Source organism: Anguilla anguilla, chromosome 4 (assembly GCF_013347855.1).
Source record: "Anguilla anguilla isolate fAngAng1 chromosome 4, fAngAng1.pri, whole genome shotgun sequence".
Classification (NCBI taxonomy): domain Eukaryota; kingdom Metazoa; phylum Chordata; class Actinopteri; order Anguilliformes; family Anguillidae; genus Anguilla; species Anguilla anguilla.
Window position 1 is genome coordinate 11,751,865 of NC_049204.1, and position 13,256 is coordinate 11,765,120.

At 40.8% G+C, this 13,256-nt stretch overlaps 1 protein-coding gene across 2 annotated transcripts; it reads right to left on the minus strand.

Moving 5' to 3' along the window:
* Window positions 1-438: 438 nt before the first annotated feature.
* On the minus strand, window positions 439-12,645 carry dmbx1b (diencephalon/mesencephalon homeobox 1b). 2 transcript variants are annotated; one of them, XM_035412677.1, is made up of 5 exons: window positions 11,727-12,645; window positions 6,216-6,380; window positions 5,634-5,828; window positions 3,536-3,923; window positions 439-2,809 (listed from the first exon to the last, which is right to left on the minus strand). In XM_035412677.1, exons 2-5 carry the CDS (start codon window positions 6,366-6,368, stop codon window positions 2,391-2,393), a joined length of 1,155 nt encoding a protein of 384 aa, XP_035268568.1. In that variant the 5' UTR covers window positions 6,369-6,380; window positions 11,727-12,645; the 3' UTR covers window positions 439-2,390. The 2 variants fall into 2 exon arrangements, with proteins under 2 accessions (XP_035268568.1, XP_035268569.1); XM_035412678.1 differs by having other exon boundaries at window positions 440-2,809; window positions 5,634-5,812; window positions 6,215-6,380; window positions 11,727-12,643.
* Between the last annotated feature and the right edge of the window lie 611 nt (window positions 12,646-13,256).

Here is a 13,256-nt window from a genome sequence, read left to right on the forward strand (position 1 = left end):
CATTTTCACTGTGACCAATTCTATTGGTTGTATATAGTGCACGTTGTGAGCTATGCACTATAGTTCAGGCAGGTCTCTCTGTGACAGTTAACAATGCATTTGTGGATTAATGGAGGACATTACCACTGACGTGTTAAAACGCATTAATACTCATGTTGCATGTAATTGCCTTGTTCAAATTAGTGAAGAACAAATTAAAATTGATCAGTTCTTTGCATTCCTTTGAAAAGCCTTGCGGGAAAGTACTTTATCTGTAAACTTGTGTTCTATTCCAGGAGACACCCGTGTTATAGCATTTTCTTACCTTCCAACCTCAAAAAGTAACACAGAAGATGCACTTAACGACAGACACTAGTGTGGGGTGTCCAGTGCAAATACCTACTGACTGGTCGGTCCTTTCACAAGAACAAATACACACGGAGGAATGACGTATGTATAAATATCTCCAAACAATACTTTATTGAGGATTTTACAACATATCACTTTAAGACCTACTTTATTAACTTAGGGAATCTTTTTGTTTATCAGGATCACTTTTCACCCATTTCAACTTCACCGTTTGGCCTTGACAGCCCGCGAATGAACTGTAATTATTCTGTTCCACAATCACAGCGACAATGGAAATCGATAGGAAGACTTACATAGACACCCAGACTATAATTTATAGCATTCACCGCCTCCTTCTAAGGTGCGGCCTGTTGCCAATTTCATACAATCGTAAACGAGGAAGAGTTGGACTGTAGGCTCTCCCTCCCAAATCATACCTTCTCAGTCTACAACAAATGAGAAATGTACATATCCCCTTTCAAATAACATTTACAGATATTTTCATCATTTACAAATAAAATAATTTTCATAATATCAGTGGAAGAATTCAGAGTCTTCAACAAGGAGAGACATGCAGGAGACTGACTGGAGATGTTCTTAGAAGTGCTCTAACAGGGAACTCCAATGTCCCCACAGGAAGTGCCACATTTATTTTACCTATTGTTTAATGTTCACCGGGCCACAATAAATTAGATTACATGAAAATGAGACTGTTGGAAAACAATGGTAGGGTCTTTGTTAGTTACATATGTCTAGCTCTTTTGTATGCCGTTTTTTTTAAATTAATTGATTCGGGTCTAATTTCAGGGCTGGGTTTTCATAGGATTAAGAAGTTGGCTCACAGGTTTGTTATTCCCAAAATATAGATATGCAAAAGAGTGAAACAGTGAAATAAATCAATATCATAAACAGCGTTTGGCCAATGATGGTAAAAGCTCAGTTTGAATGTAATTGATTTCAGTGCAGCTCACATTGATTTATCTGGCAGATGATTACATTTGTATATTCAGCTGTAACAGTGGAGACAAATGGAAACTGAGGCCACTTGTCCTGCTTGCCTTATGAACACTTTGCTCAGGACATCGGAATTTAAGTGGATCTCATGTTACACAGAGCTTACAATGGCATACCATAAAGTTGCTGTTGCCACAGGCAGAAAGTAATTAAAATCGTGCACATTCAGTTATTTAAATCATTTTGTAATCGGCAGGATATTCTCCGTACGTGTGGTTTAATCCTGTGCATAAGACATATAAATTAGTCACATTTAATTAAACAATCAAGGGATACGTGAACGGGACAGACAATGGCAAAATACGCAACGTCGGCATAGCAATTTTGATCTGACGGTCATTGTGTTGTAAATAGTCCCACCTCCGGTTTGAACGGACAGTCTCTGTGTTCATTTACATTGCTGAAGAGTCTGAGTTCGCTCCATTTTTGTCCCCTTTATTTACCACCACAACGGGGAAATAAAAAAAGTTTTTAATATTCTCTTCACAGTCTTCTTCACAGAAGGCGACACTGACTTAGACACACAAACCAGGGAGATGTGAACACGTATGAGCAGCTATATACAAAGCTGAATGGATCCTTGGTGGAGAGCGCAGGCGGACTGTCCAACAGTGCAGTGAGTTCAGATCAGGACCAGGCGGCTAAGGAAGTCCATGCCGCTTGGCCAGAGGTCTTCTGCTGTAGCTGATGTTCGGAAAAAATCGAGATTTATCGAGGATGATGCAGCCTTTGCTAACAGATTATTCCCTTTTTGATGTGAAGTGCATTCTCTTTTTCCAGAAATGGTTAATACTGTCTCTTGCATATTCGGTAGTATGTTCTGGTGAGATATAGAGCCGGGCTCTCATTGGGGAAAAGCCGGTGAAGTTTATAGTCCGAGTGCTAGTAGGTGAGATGACGCCAGCTGGAGGCGGCTGTAAGCTTGGGAACCAGTTTCCTGGATCAAGTTTGGGGGTCGGGGGCGGGTGATGCTGAGGTCCGGTTGCGGGGGGCACGGGGGACGGCGCGGGGCGCGGGGGACGGCTCTCGGCCGGGCGGAAGCCCCGAGGTCAGTTGGGCAGAGTGTCCAGGCCCAGGGACGCAGCGTGCTGCTTGGCCCGGAGCCGCAGGTTCTCTATGCTGGTGGTCTTGCTGTTGAGGCTGGGGAGGCTGCCGGGGGTCTGCAGGAGGGGGCTGCTCCAGACCTGCTGGGCTTGGGACAGGGACTGGTAGTAGGGCTGGCAGTGCAGCGAGCCCAGCGGCGCCGCCATGTTGACGTTCATGCCCAGGTAGGGCATGGAGGAGGGCGCGCTCATGTCGAAGGAGGAGTAGTGCACCAGGTTGTTGGTGGCGGCCATGTGCTGGCGGAACTGCTCCTGCAGGCGGAAGAGGCTGAGCGGGGAGGAGGCGTACGAGTTGCTCTGCGCCATCCCGCTGCCGACGCCGCCGCCGCTGGAGGACGGGAGAGGTGGGGAGCTGAGCGGAGAATCTGAGGAGGGGAGAGGAGAAACAGGACATCACACAGGGTAAAGACTTCCTCCTTTGCTGTTCTGAACCTTTTTTTCCAGACTGCTTTTCCCCCACAAATGTTACAGTTAAGAATGCACATGAAGATGATTCCTCACCGGCTGTGAATAGAATGTCAAATGTTTTTTGTGCATTTGTACGGAAATTGACATTAGGCAGTGGAAAGGGCTTCCGTTATTTGCATGTGTTCTTAAAAGTAATCAAATGCTGTTCAGTGAAAAAAATAAACTCCAGGAAGCTGTTTGTTTGGACACATTGTGCACTTGCTGCTGGATAAGAGCAACATTTAGTTTTCATCCATCCATTTTATTAAAATGCTTATTCCTGGTCAGGGTTGGTAGAGGTAAAGGAGGAGGAGCTGAAGGCTATCCCAGCATGGAGTGGGCAAGAGACAGGAGTAAACCTTAGACAGGATACCAATCCATTGCAGGGCCCACATACCATCCAATCACACAATCATACCTACGGGCAATATAGAGCAAGTCTTTGGGCTGTGGGAGGAAACCGGAGTAACTGGAAATCCATGTGGACATGGGGAGAACAACAGTTACTTTTTTAGGTTTATTTTTCTTAAGTGTGCTATACACAGTCTAAAATGCACGTTGTGTTGTGAAGGCATATTGAATTTCTCATTAAAATGCCAGCTTGAAAAATCAAAAAGCGTTTCTGGAACGGGGGTTTATTTCACCTGATTTTGGGCTGAGATGCTTGCAGGGCGGTGAACTGTTGCCAGGCAGCAGGCTGACGTCACCCTTAGGCCCCTCCCCATGCTGCTTCGGCTCCTCCTCCTTGTCGGTGTTGTCCTCCGCGGCGGACTCGCTGCCCGACTGCTCGGCCGACGTGACGTTCACTTCCACGCTGAGCTCCGCCGGGAGCGGCTGCTGAGGCCGCTCCGCCTCCGAAGAGGAAGAGGAGGAAGGGGGAGGAGTGTGGTCCTCCGAGACGACGGTGGCGGGCGGCTCGCCTTTGCCCTCTTCCTGCGGCCCCTCCGCCACTTCTTTCTGTTTCTGCAGCTGCTCCTTCTGCAGGCTGCGTTGCTTCTTGCGGAATTTGGCACGCCGGTTCTTAAACCATACCTGGCGGAGACACACATTTGGTTAAGGACTGAGGCTATACTGTCCAGGTTCATTCCCATTTAAATATTAAGGTATATTAACTGTAAATATATATATATGGCTCGTGAATATACAGTGACCTCCACAATGTTTGGGACAAGGACTTTTTAAAAATTTATTTGGCCCTGAAGAAAGAGAGCACTGGTGAGCTCAGTAATTGCAAAGTGCCTTGTAGGTCAAGAAAGACCTTTTCAGATGATGACCAAAGAATTCTCACCATAATGAAGAAAAAGCCCCAAACACCTGTCAGAAACACTTGTCAGGAGGCAGGCATGGATGTGTGAGTGACTACTGTCCACAGAAGACTTCATGGACAAAGCTACAGAGGCTCGACTGCAAGATGCAAACCACTACTTAGTTGGCCAGGTTACAGTTTGCTAAGTAGTACCTACAAGAGCCTGCAGACCTATGGAAAAAGGTCTTGTGGACAGATGAGACCAAGATTCACTTGTATCAGATTGATGGCAAGAGCTAAGTGTGGAGGACAAAAGGAACTGCCAAAGATGCAAAGCAACCATGCTCCCCCCCCCCCCCTCCTTCTGTGAAACATAGTGGTGGGGGTGTTATAGTTTTGGCATGTATGGCTGCCACAGGTACTGGCTTACTTGTCTTTATTGATGATGTAACTGCTGATAGCAGCAGCAGCAGTAAAATGAATTTCGAAGTGTATAGAAGCACTTTAGAGCATGCAGTGTATACACAGTATACATATATACAGTATACACCCAATTTGTATGTTTGTGTCATCACCTCCTTTGTCATTTTGAAAAAGTTTTGACAAACATTCACTCTCCTCAGAGAATCAACCGTTGTTTCTTTTTGCTCCGCAGTCTATCACACAAAGGCTCACACACGTAGCGAGTCAGAAGAGGGCACTTCATGTGCAGCTTAACTGTGGATGCATCGCTGACAGAGGGGATCGCTGGCGCATTATGAGACGCGGACGTCCCACAAAATGAAATCCCTCCCAAACCCTGCAACTCCATACCAGTTACCTGCTGCCCTACCAGCTGAGTATACCCGCCTCAGCTGACATCGGCACACCCTGGGTTCAAAACCCGAGCACAAAGTCTATTCACACACCACAACAGTGCCTTAAACAGTGTAAGCCACTCAATAGCCCAGCTCTGGTTTTTTAAGGGCAAATTAATAATGTTTCCAAGTATATTATATTGGTAAACCATTACTCCTGTAGTGATACATTTAATGTTTGCAAAATATTAAGGACTGCGTAATATTAACAAAATAGAATAAGAATGTTTGCTTAATTAACTTTATCATATGATCTTTCTGTCACACGGTTATTATTATTATTATATATTCCTTGCGAAATTGTAAATTTATTCTAAGCTCATTGCCCCATCTGTCTTAGATATTTCTCCATCCCCACACTCTTGTGTGTGCTTCGGTATTTTGTCCGTATCTCTAAGCTGACAGAATGCAAATGTTATGGATTATACGTGTTCTGGGTTAAGCACTGGAAATACTATAGAGATATATTTTAAGCACATCCAATCTGCCTGTCTTTGGTTTCTGTAGTTCAGGAAGAGTGTGAACAGTTGCCTCATGAGTCTTCCTTTGAGTGACAGATTTCATGGCAATTAAACTGTGATTGGTGGTTTAGATGAGCACGGTTTGCGTTTTGATCCCGGGTGTGGCGTGTTGCCGTACCTGAACGCGCGCCTCTGGGAGGTTGGTGCACATGGCCAGTCTCTCGCGCATCACCACGTCCGGGTAGTGGGTCTTCTGGAAGGTCTTCTCCAGGGCCTCCAGCTGCTGGGCGGTGAAGGCCGTGCGGCTGCGGCGCTGCTTGCGGTGCTGGGAGCCGTAGCGAGCCTCGAGGATGATGTCTTGAAATGTGCAGCCGTTGGAAGAGAAGGGATGTGGCCAGTTTAATTAATGGACCGGTAGCAAAAAATACACTTTTCACTGCTATTATATGCAGAATGAAATGTATATGACATGTGACTTAGGCGCAACGAGCAGGGGGAACTAAATTATGTCAAGAGCTTCAGGAACCACCATAGAACAGCAGTGAAACTAGCTTTATGCACTTTATGCACTATTTATTTATTTATTTATGTATTTATTTTGAAAGCTCAATTTCAATTTTAAATTTATTCTGATACGTGATTAAACTTTACATTATGTGTAATACACTTACAATACGCTGAGGGTACATATTATGATCCCTGTTATTGCGCATGTGCGCATGTTGTGCTGATCGTCTATTAGAATTCGTTGTTTCTTACCAGCCAGTCTCTCGGCGAGGGTGAGCGCGTGCACGGACGGTCGGTAGTCTGGCGCATGCTGGGCCTGCTGCGCTGCCTGCTGGTGAAGGTTGTACATGGCGCTCAGAGAGTTCATTGCGTGAAGAGAATACCCATTAACTCCATAGTGCTGCATGTCGGCTGGTACCTTCGTAAAAGTAAGCAAAATGATGGGGTTAGACCCTTAAATAATGTATCTGATAATTTCTTATTGGGCAATTTACACTGTACGTATTTTTTATTTGTTTGATTTCCCTAACTGAATCACTTGTCTGCCATAACAAGCTGCCTCGAAGCAATCACATATTTATGTGACAATTATATTTTCAAAAAGTCATACAACAGCACATCCATTACCGGCAACACTGCCTTAATGACTTTGTGAAAAGAACAAACGCACGCGTTTTTGGTAATGTTGAAATGAGAAAACAATTTATCCAGGGGGTAACATCGCTGTCCATCAGATAAATTGTGTTTACTGTTGTTAAACCGTCTTTATATATCATTAAGCAGCCATGGAACCTGCTCCTCCCCAGCAGCGTTTTCAATTTGCCATCAGCAGTCAGTAATTTCGCGTTCATTTTTACATTAAAATATATACACATTTTTGCAAGCAGTCGGCGATCCATAATTAAGCATCATTTTATGATTTACATATAAGTGGTGTCTGATCAATGGGGAATATCAGTTTATTTTCGCTTCACTAAGGATGTTGTTAATTTATGTATGTATTTTCTTATCTGTAATATCTAATAATTCATTCAGACCATAGCGCCTCCTACTGGGGGTGTATTTTGAAAATCGTTTTGTCTGTTTACAATACTACTGCTTTATTGTGTGTTGAGCTATAGCCTACTGCATTTCAGTAAGATTGTATGGCGTAACGTTGTACATACTATATCTGCCTTACAATGTCAGCAGTAATAGTTTTTATTGCCCTGGGACGCGTATTGTACATGGTCGTCCATGGCTGTCTCGGGGTAGTGGCCCCCCGCATGTAAAAACTACCTCGTCAAAGCCCTATACAACCGGGCTGGAAACGTTTGTTCTGATACTGCTGAAAATCATAACGAAATGTTACAAATATTAAAAATGAGTATTGGCTTCGGGGCAACATGAAATAATCTTCCCTGAAACAAAAGTGTTATCTGTTAACATCAAATTATTACTTGACCAAAGTCATTAATTATACATTAGGGTTCTAATTGGGATAATCATCTCTCTTTCAGTTAATGTAGTGTGACATGCTTTTTGACTGAATTTAATCACACCATTTCCCAGTGATTGCAATTACACAAATCCCCTGAAAACCTCGCTTTTGAAATAATTACTGCAGAAAAATGTACTTTAATATTCCATTATGATCATTTGTAAATTGTAAATTAACCACACCCAATGTCAACGCTAGCATTATATTGCTGTCAATATGTGCTAATATTATACCTTGAGTCTTGAAACAGGCTTATTACATAATAAGAATTATAATAACAATATGACAATTTTGCTCTACAAATAAATGCTCACTGCATCTGCGGATTTTTTTGAAGTCAATTCCTAAAACAAATTTAAATAATGTGTACTGCACATTTTAAAAACCTATGGCTACATAATGCCAATTGAAAATCAGTAACCAAACATTGTGGGTACCGATAATATTTATATATTATTTTACTGCAGTTTTAACAAATCTAATACGAACTTGATAGTTTTGCAAATATAAAAATGTATTGCTGCAGGACATGATTAGATATGTATTACTATCGCGTTCTTTGTCAAGAGGGAATATCTTGGAGCACCAACCAGCTGGAACTGTTAAGAGACCGCGAGGAGAATGTATAAATCTTCTCATACACGTGAAGTATCAGGGGACAAGAGTAGGAACTGAAACTCACGTCTTTTAAATTTTCATATTTTTCAAATATAGGATTCCTACTTGACAACTAATTGAACAGTTTTTTTTTTTTTTAAACAGCTGTGGCACATATTCTGCCCCATTATTCAGACTTTTTGTGTAATGATAAACGCGAAGCCTACAGATTTCGGACGCTTTGAATGTTACCAGTAGAAATACTTAAATGGTAATTAATAATTCAACTTGTCGATCAAGAAATTTAATTAGGCTTTGTTTAATGTGCATTGGAATTAATGCAAACGCTGGGAAATTAAGTTGAATATTCTTATATTTCTATTTCTCTTTTCAAGACTATTTTATATTAATATAGTAATTGATACATTTCCCCCTCTGTCTCCATAGGCACAGACCCTGACTTTATGTGCTAATTTAACATTTGAAAGGTTTTTGCACTCTCACTTGATGCATAGCACCTTAATTCAGTTTCGGTTCCAAAAAAGAAGAGGACATTGAAATTGACTGAGATTATTTGTACCGATTTGAGATGCTAAGTTTTTTTTACATATTATAAATGAGGGATAATTATGAATATGTCCCGAAAAAGTGACTAAGTTTGATAAACTGTTTTGCATTTTGTAACTACCCACTTTAAAAAGCGCTCATGGCGATGATATATTGGTTAATGAGTATTATATCATCACAAATATTATAATACATAAAAATCTATAGAATACGTATCATCATCATTATCATCATACGTTTTCTTTGGAAAAATAAAAATGTACCCTTTTGTACTTGACCCATGTTGTCAAATCTAATGTTTTATTAGGAAGATAAACTGACTTCCGTGTGTCCTCGGGGCGTCTGCGGGGAGCTTATACTTCAACAATTCATTTCACGACGATGGTGCAACAGAACAACAGATGAGTCAACAAAGATGGGAAAACCGCAATGATCTGTTTTACTAAAGCACACAACTGGTTAGAACTGAGTCACAAAATATTACATTGCTCACACAAACAATTTTCAGCTAATTCAAACGTCATTGGTGTACTGACTACTAGACACGTAAGTGGTAATAACAGAAGTAACTGCGGTACTGGTAGGCCTACTGCAAAATTTTTTTAAAATATTTAAATAAGTAAAAACAGAGTAAAGTCACTTTTACGATTATTTACATGACAAATTAAGAATAGCCTAAATGTGGAAATAAACTGTAACATCTGTAACTGTGCATTCCCCTTTTTTAAGTTAAGTAATTTTGTTTGAATTCCTTCCTTAAAGCACGTGCTGTGATTGCAATCCTAATTTATGTAATCATTTAAGTTCACTTTTCATTTGAAATAACGTAATAGGACTACTTGATTTTTGTGAGAAAAAGCATTCAAAAATAATAAAACCATCGACTGTAGGCCTAGAAGTAGTGATAACCTTACGGCATTGTATTATTATTATTATTATTATTATTATTATTATTATTATTATTATTATTATTATTATTATTAATTCGATGTTGGTGTTCATTACTGGATAAGATACACCAAGCTAACATGTTATTTTTCTTTCCAACGTGTTTCTTGCAATGCCAAACTAAATGCAGACAATCTCGCTAAGTAGCTACATGCGTTGTCTTTTTTAAAAAGTGTTTTACTCTTACCAAAATTAAGTATGACTACAGGCCCAATAAGGATAGCACCAGATTATTCAAGATGAACAGATTCGATTGTAAATGACACTTGTGGGTCCAGTGCAGGCCAATACCCGGAAACAGGAATGTTTTATAAACTCTCATACCGCAGGCAAAGGGAGTAGTTTAATTCTCCTGGACAGAAGGTGCTATAATATAGGCTACGTTTACTTTACTCTCTTAAGTATTTGACTTGAATAGGAGCCGTTTCTCTGCCTCTTTCTCATGGCCCCCTATCCGATCGCCCGAGGGCTCGGGGTGGCTGAGATGTATTAGATCTCTGCGGTAAAATATGCATGCTGGTCCCCAGTTTGTTCTCTGTGTAATGTAGTTGCAAATAGGGTTGGACTACAGAGCTCTTCATTTATCATCAGTACGACACAGATGTACACACTGTGTGTGTGTGTGTGTGTGTGTGTGTGTGTGTGTGTGTGTGTGTGTGTGTGCGTGCGTGCCAGCGCGCGTGCGTAACTGTGACTGTGTGTGTGTGTGTGTGTGTGTGTGTCTGTGTGGTTTCACCGAATAAATGGCCTGGAGTGTTAATCAACTGGCGTGTTAATCAAAAATGACACAACATGAGGTCCAGTTAACATCACTGTTTTGTACGACAGGGCACTTAGTGCATTATGTAGATAGGTCGGTTATCTGTCCTTCACTTTTTGCCCATTCGCCCTCCCATCCTATACCTTTGAGCAGTGTCAGTAAGCCTGCGGCAGCAGTATGCTGTGCTTTTTTTTCTTATTAAAGCTTCATTATGTAAATGTGCATGCATTTACAGTGTTATTCTTTGATCCGGCGAAATGGGAACACATTATTATTAAGCGGCCTTTCCCCGTAGGCGACTCGCAGACTCGCAAACGATTCGGTGGACCGATCCTCATATTTACACTTTGATAAAGTGCTCGGTTTGTTTTGCCACCGACAAGGACATTTTAATCGTTTTAAAATCATTGGTTGCCTTTATTATCGTAACGGTGACGTAGTGGTATTGTTATTCGTAGTCGTTTAGTGGTTGCAATTGACAGAACATACTGATTTCTCATAGAACAATTTTCCATGTCACAGCGATATTTATTAAATATTTGTAAATCGGGATTCTCAGCTGGCCAACGAAAGAATTTTGAAGCATTATGCAGCAGAAAGCCACAAGACAACATGTAGCTTGGAAAGTTTGAAACTATCTTTTGCTCACATTTAAGGCCTTTTGCCAAGCAATTTTTTACCGTGAGTCATTAAAACATAACATTCGATAACACGCTGACCTCATTTGCGTGGTTATTTCCATAATTTAACTATTTTCCCTCAATTCCCTGGATTAAGTAACGGGACAAATCAATGGAATGGCACTTAGCAAATGTATCATGGGTACGCTTTTTGTGAACTTTGAACAATAAAGCATGGGGGAATGGTGTGTTTTATATTCTTAAATCTTATTCGTTAATATCAGATACGGTCGAAGTTAAGATGAATCGGAAAGTTTCCTCTGTCTTGCCTGATTCTAAACATCAGTATGTAGGCCTAGAATAAAATGCTCCACAATGAGTAGCCTATCTATTATATTCACGCGAATGTAAGCTAAACGACAACGGTGACACTACTTTCTTTTTAAGTTTGTGCATTTGAGGATATGCCCCCAAAACTGTGGATTTGGCCAATTAATTTGCCCCTGAAATGTCCGCGCTGAAAATCTAACCGAAGCGCATACAGCTCTTTGTTACAAATATAGCGCAACGTATTAAATAATTTAGAATTGAAATGCTCTGATAAACTTTGAAATTACTACTCTTAAGGTCTTTCATTTTCTTGGTATTGTTATGCGCGCGCGAATACACACGTTTCATACCCACACCACTTATTAATATAGACTACTAGTCAACAACGATAGGCTACGAAGTACTTTTGGGGAAATGTCCAGCTTTGTACACACTAATTCAAAATTATTCAAAAGTTCTTACCTCTGCAAAACCTGCTACTTCCAGCCACCCTTGACGGTTACTGTAGTTATCCTGTCAAAAGTTATCTTAAACGCTGTGCTGTTCTTCAAAGTCACTTGGGTATGTTTTCAAGTTCCGTCCCTTATTTCCCTGTCTTCATTCGTTTTACGTTGTCAGCAGGTCCATCTACTGTACAGTCGTATTCAGGGAAGCAGGAACTCTTTTCTGCTCTGTGTGTGTTGCTGTCTCCAATCGCTTTCACGAGTGGCGCAGGATCTATGGAGCTGCCATCTACCGGGCCAACGTTCGGGAAGGATTTTAAAGAGCGCTTCGTGAGGTCATACAAGATTTCCAGTGGCCCTCTGCTGCGCCAATCAAACGACGACGGTATTTTTCTCTCTGCACATATTTGTGCCCGTACACACGCACTTCCGATATCTGAACGTACACTATATGCTGTCAGCAACCAATACACAACATTCACATTTATACACTCACATGTACGCAATATGGTTTAGGAGCAGTTCAGTATCAAGATCTTGAATAAGTGTAAAAAAAAAAAAAAACAAGTGTCAAAAGAAAAAAAGAGATGCATCGTGTTTAATATAAAAGTATCATGACTTAACAGAAGCAGTCTGTCAAAGTCAATAACTAAGGCTTTCATACATACAGTTATTAGATTCGTGTTCCAAAGGCTTGACAAATGATGATTATGATAACGACGATTATTATTATGATGATTATTATTATTATTATTATTATTATTATTGATTGGTCCTACATTGACTCGCAATGTTAAGCGGCAGTAACTGTGTTTAAATTGCAGGTGTGATTGTTGTAATTAAATGTACATTTTACTAAATCATTTCATGAAACGCGTCTCATGCACGTGAGACTTGTGTGCTTTGTAACTACCGTTTTAAGCAGCCTTATTATGCCCTAGTAATGTAAGTTATGTTCATTCATTGAGATGCAGTGGAAAAAAAGAAGAAAAATTACGTTTGACGTATCAAACTGGTGTTACCACTGAATACTACGAGCTTTTCTGTTACTATGTATTTTCCCCACTCTTTGACCTGGTTACTTGAGCAGGAAAGAATTACTTTCATGAACAGTTTTCTTTCACAGCTTCCTGTACATACAGTTTTGTAAACTGCTTCGGTTTAACGTGTAAAAAATACATCATGAGGATTTTGAAAATAAAATTAGAATAAAGGAATGTTTTATCTTGGGGGTCAAAGTGAATTTGTAACCATGTGTTGTATTCATGCTGTACTCAGGTAGGCTATATAAAACATACATGCACATAAATTGCCCTTGGGTAACATGGATCAATTTCTTTGGAGTATAGTAAGTTGAATAACTCATGCGTTCATTTTATTTGCTTTTCGGCTTTGTCATGGTACTGCAGGAGAAAGCGCGATGGAAAGCCTTTAGAGAGATCGCTAATAGATGCCAGGGTACTGCCTTTAGAATCTCTCCCGGCCCTGAAGGATTTAGGTTAGGATTGTGGAGAGAAGACGCCATTTCAGCCTCCAAAAACCCCTGTCT

Bases quoted from the DNA above. Each gene is read 5' to 3' on its own strand.
- dmbx1b (XM_035412677.1), bottom strand. From the start codon at position 6,368: ATGCAGCACTATGGAGTTAATGGGTATTCTCTTCACGCAATGAACTCT. The intron at 5,829-6,215 runs GGTAAGAAACAA...TTCTCTTCCAAC, and splicing joins CCCTCGCCGAGAGACTGGCT to GGCTGCACATTTCAAGACAT. The intron at 2,810-3,535 runs GTGAAATAAACC...TCCCCTCCTCAG, and splicing joins GCATCTCAGCCCAAAATCAG to ATTCTCCGCTCAGCTCCCCA.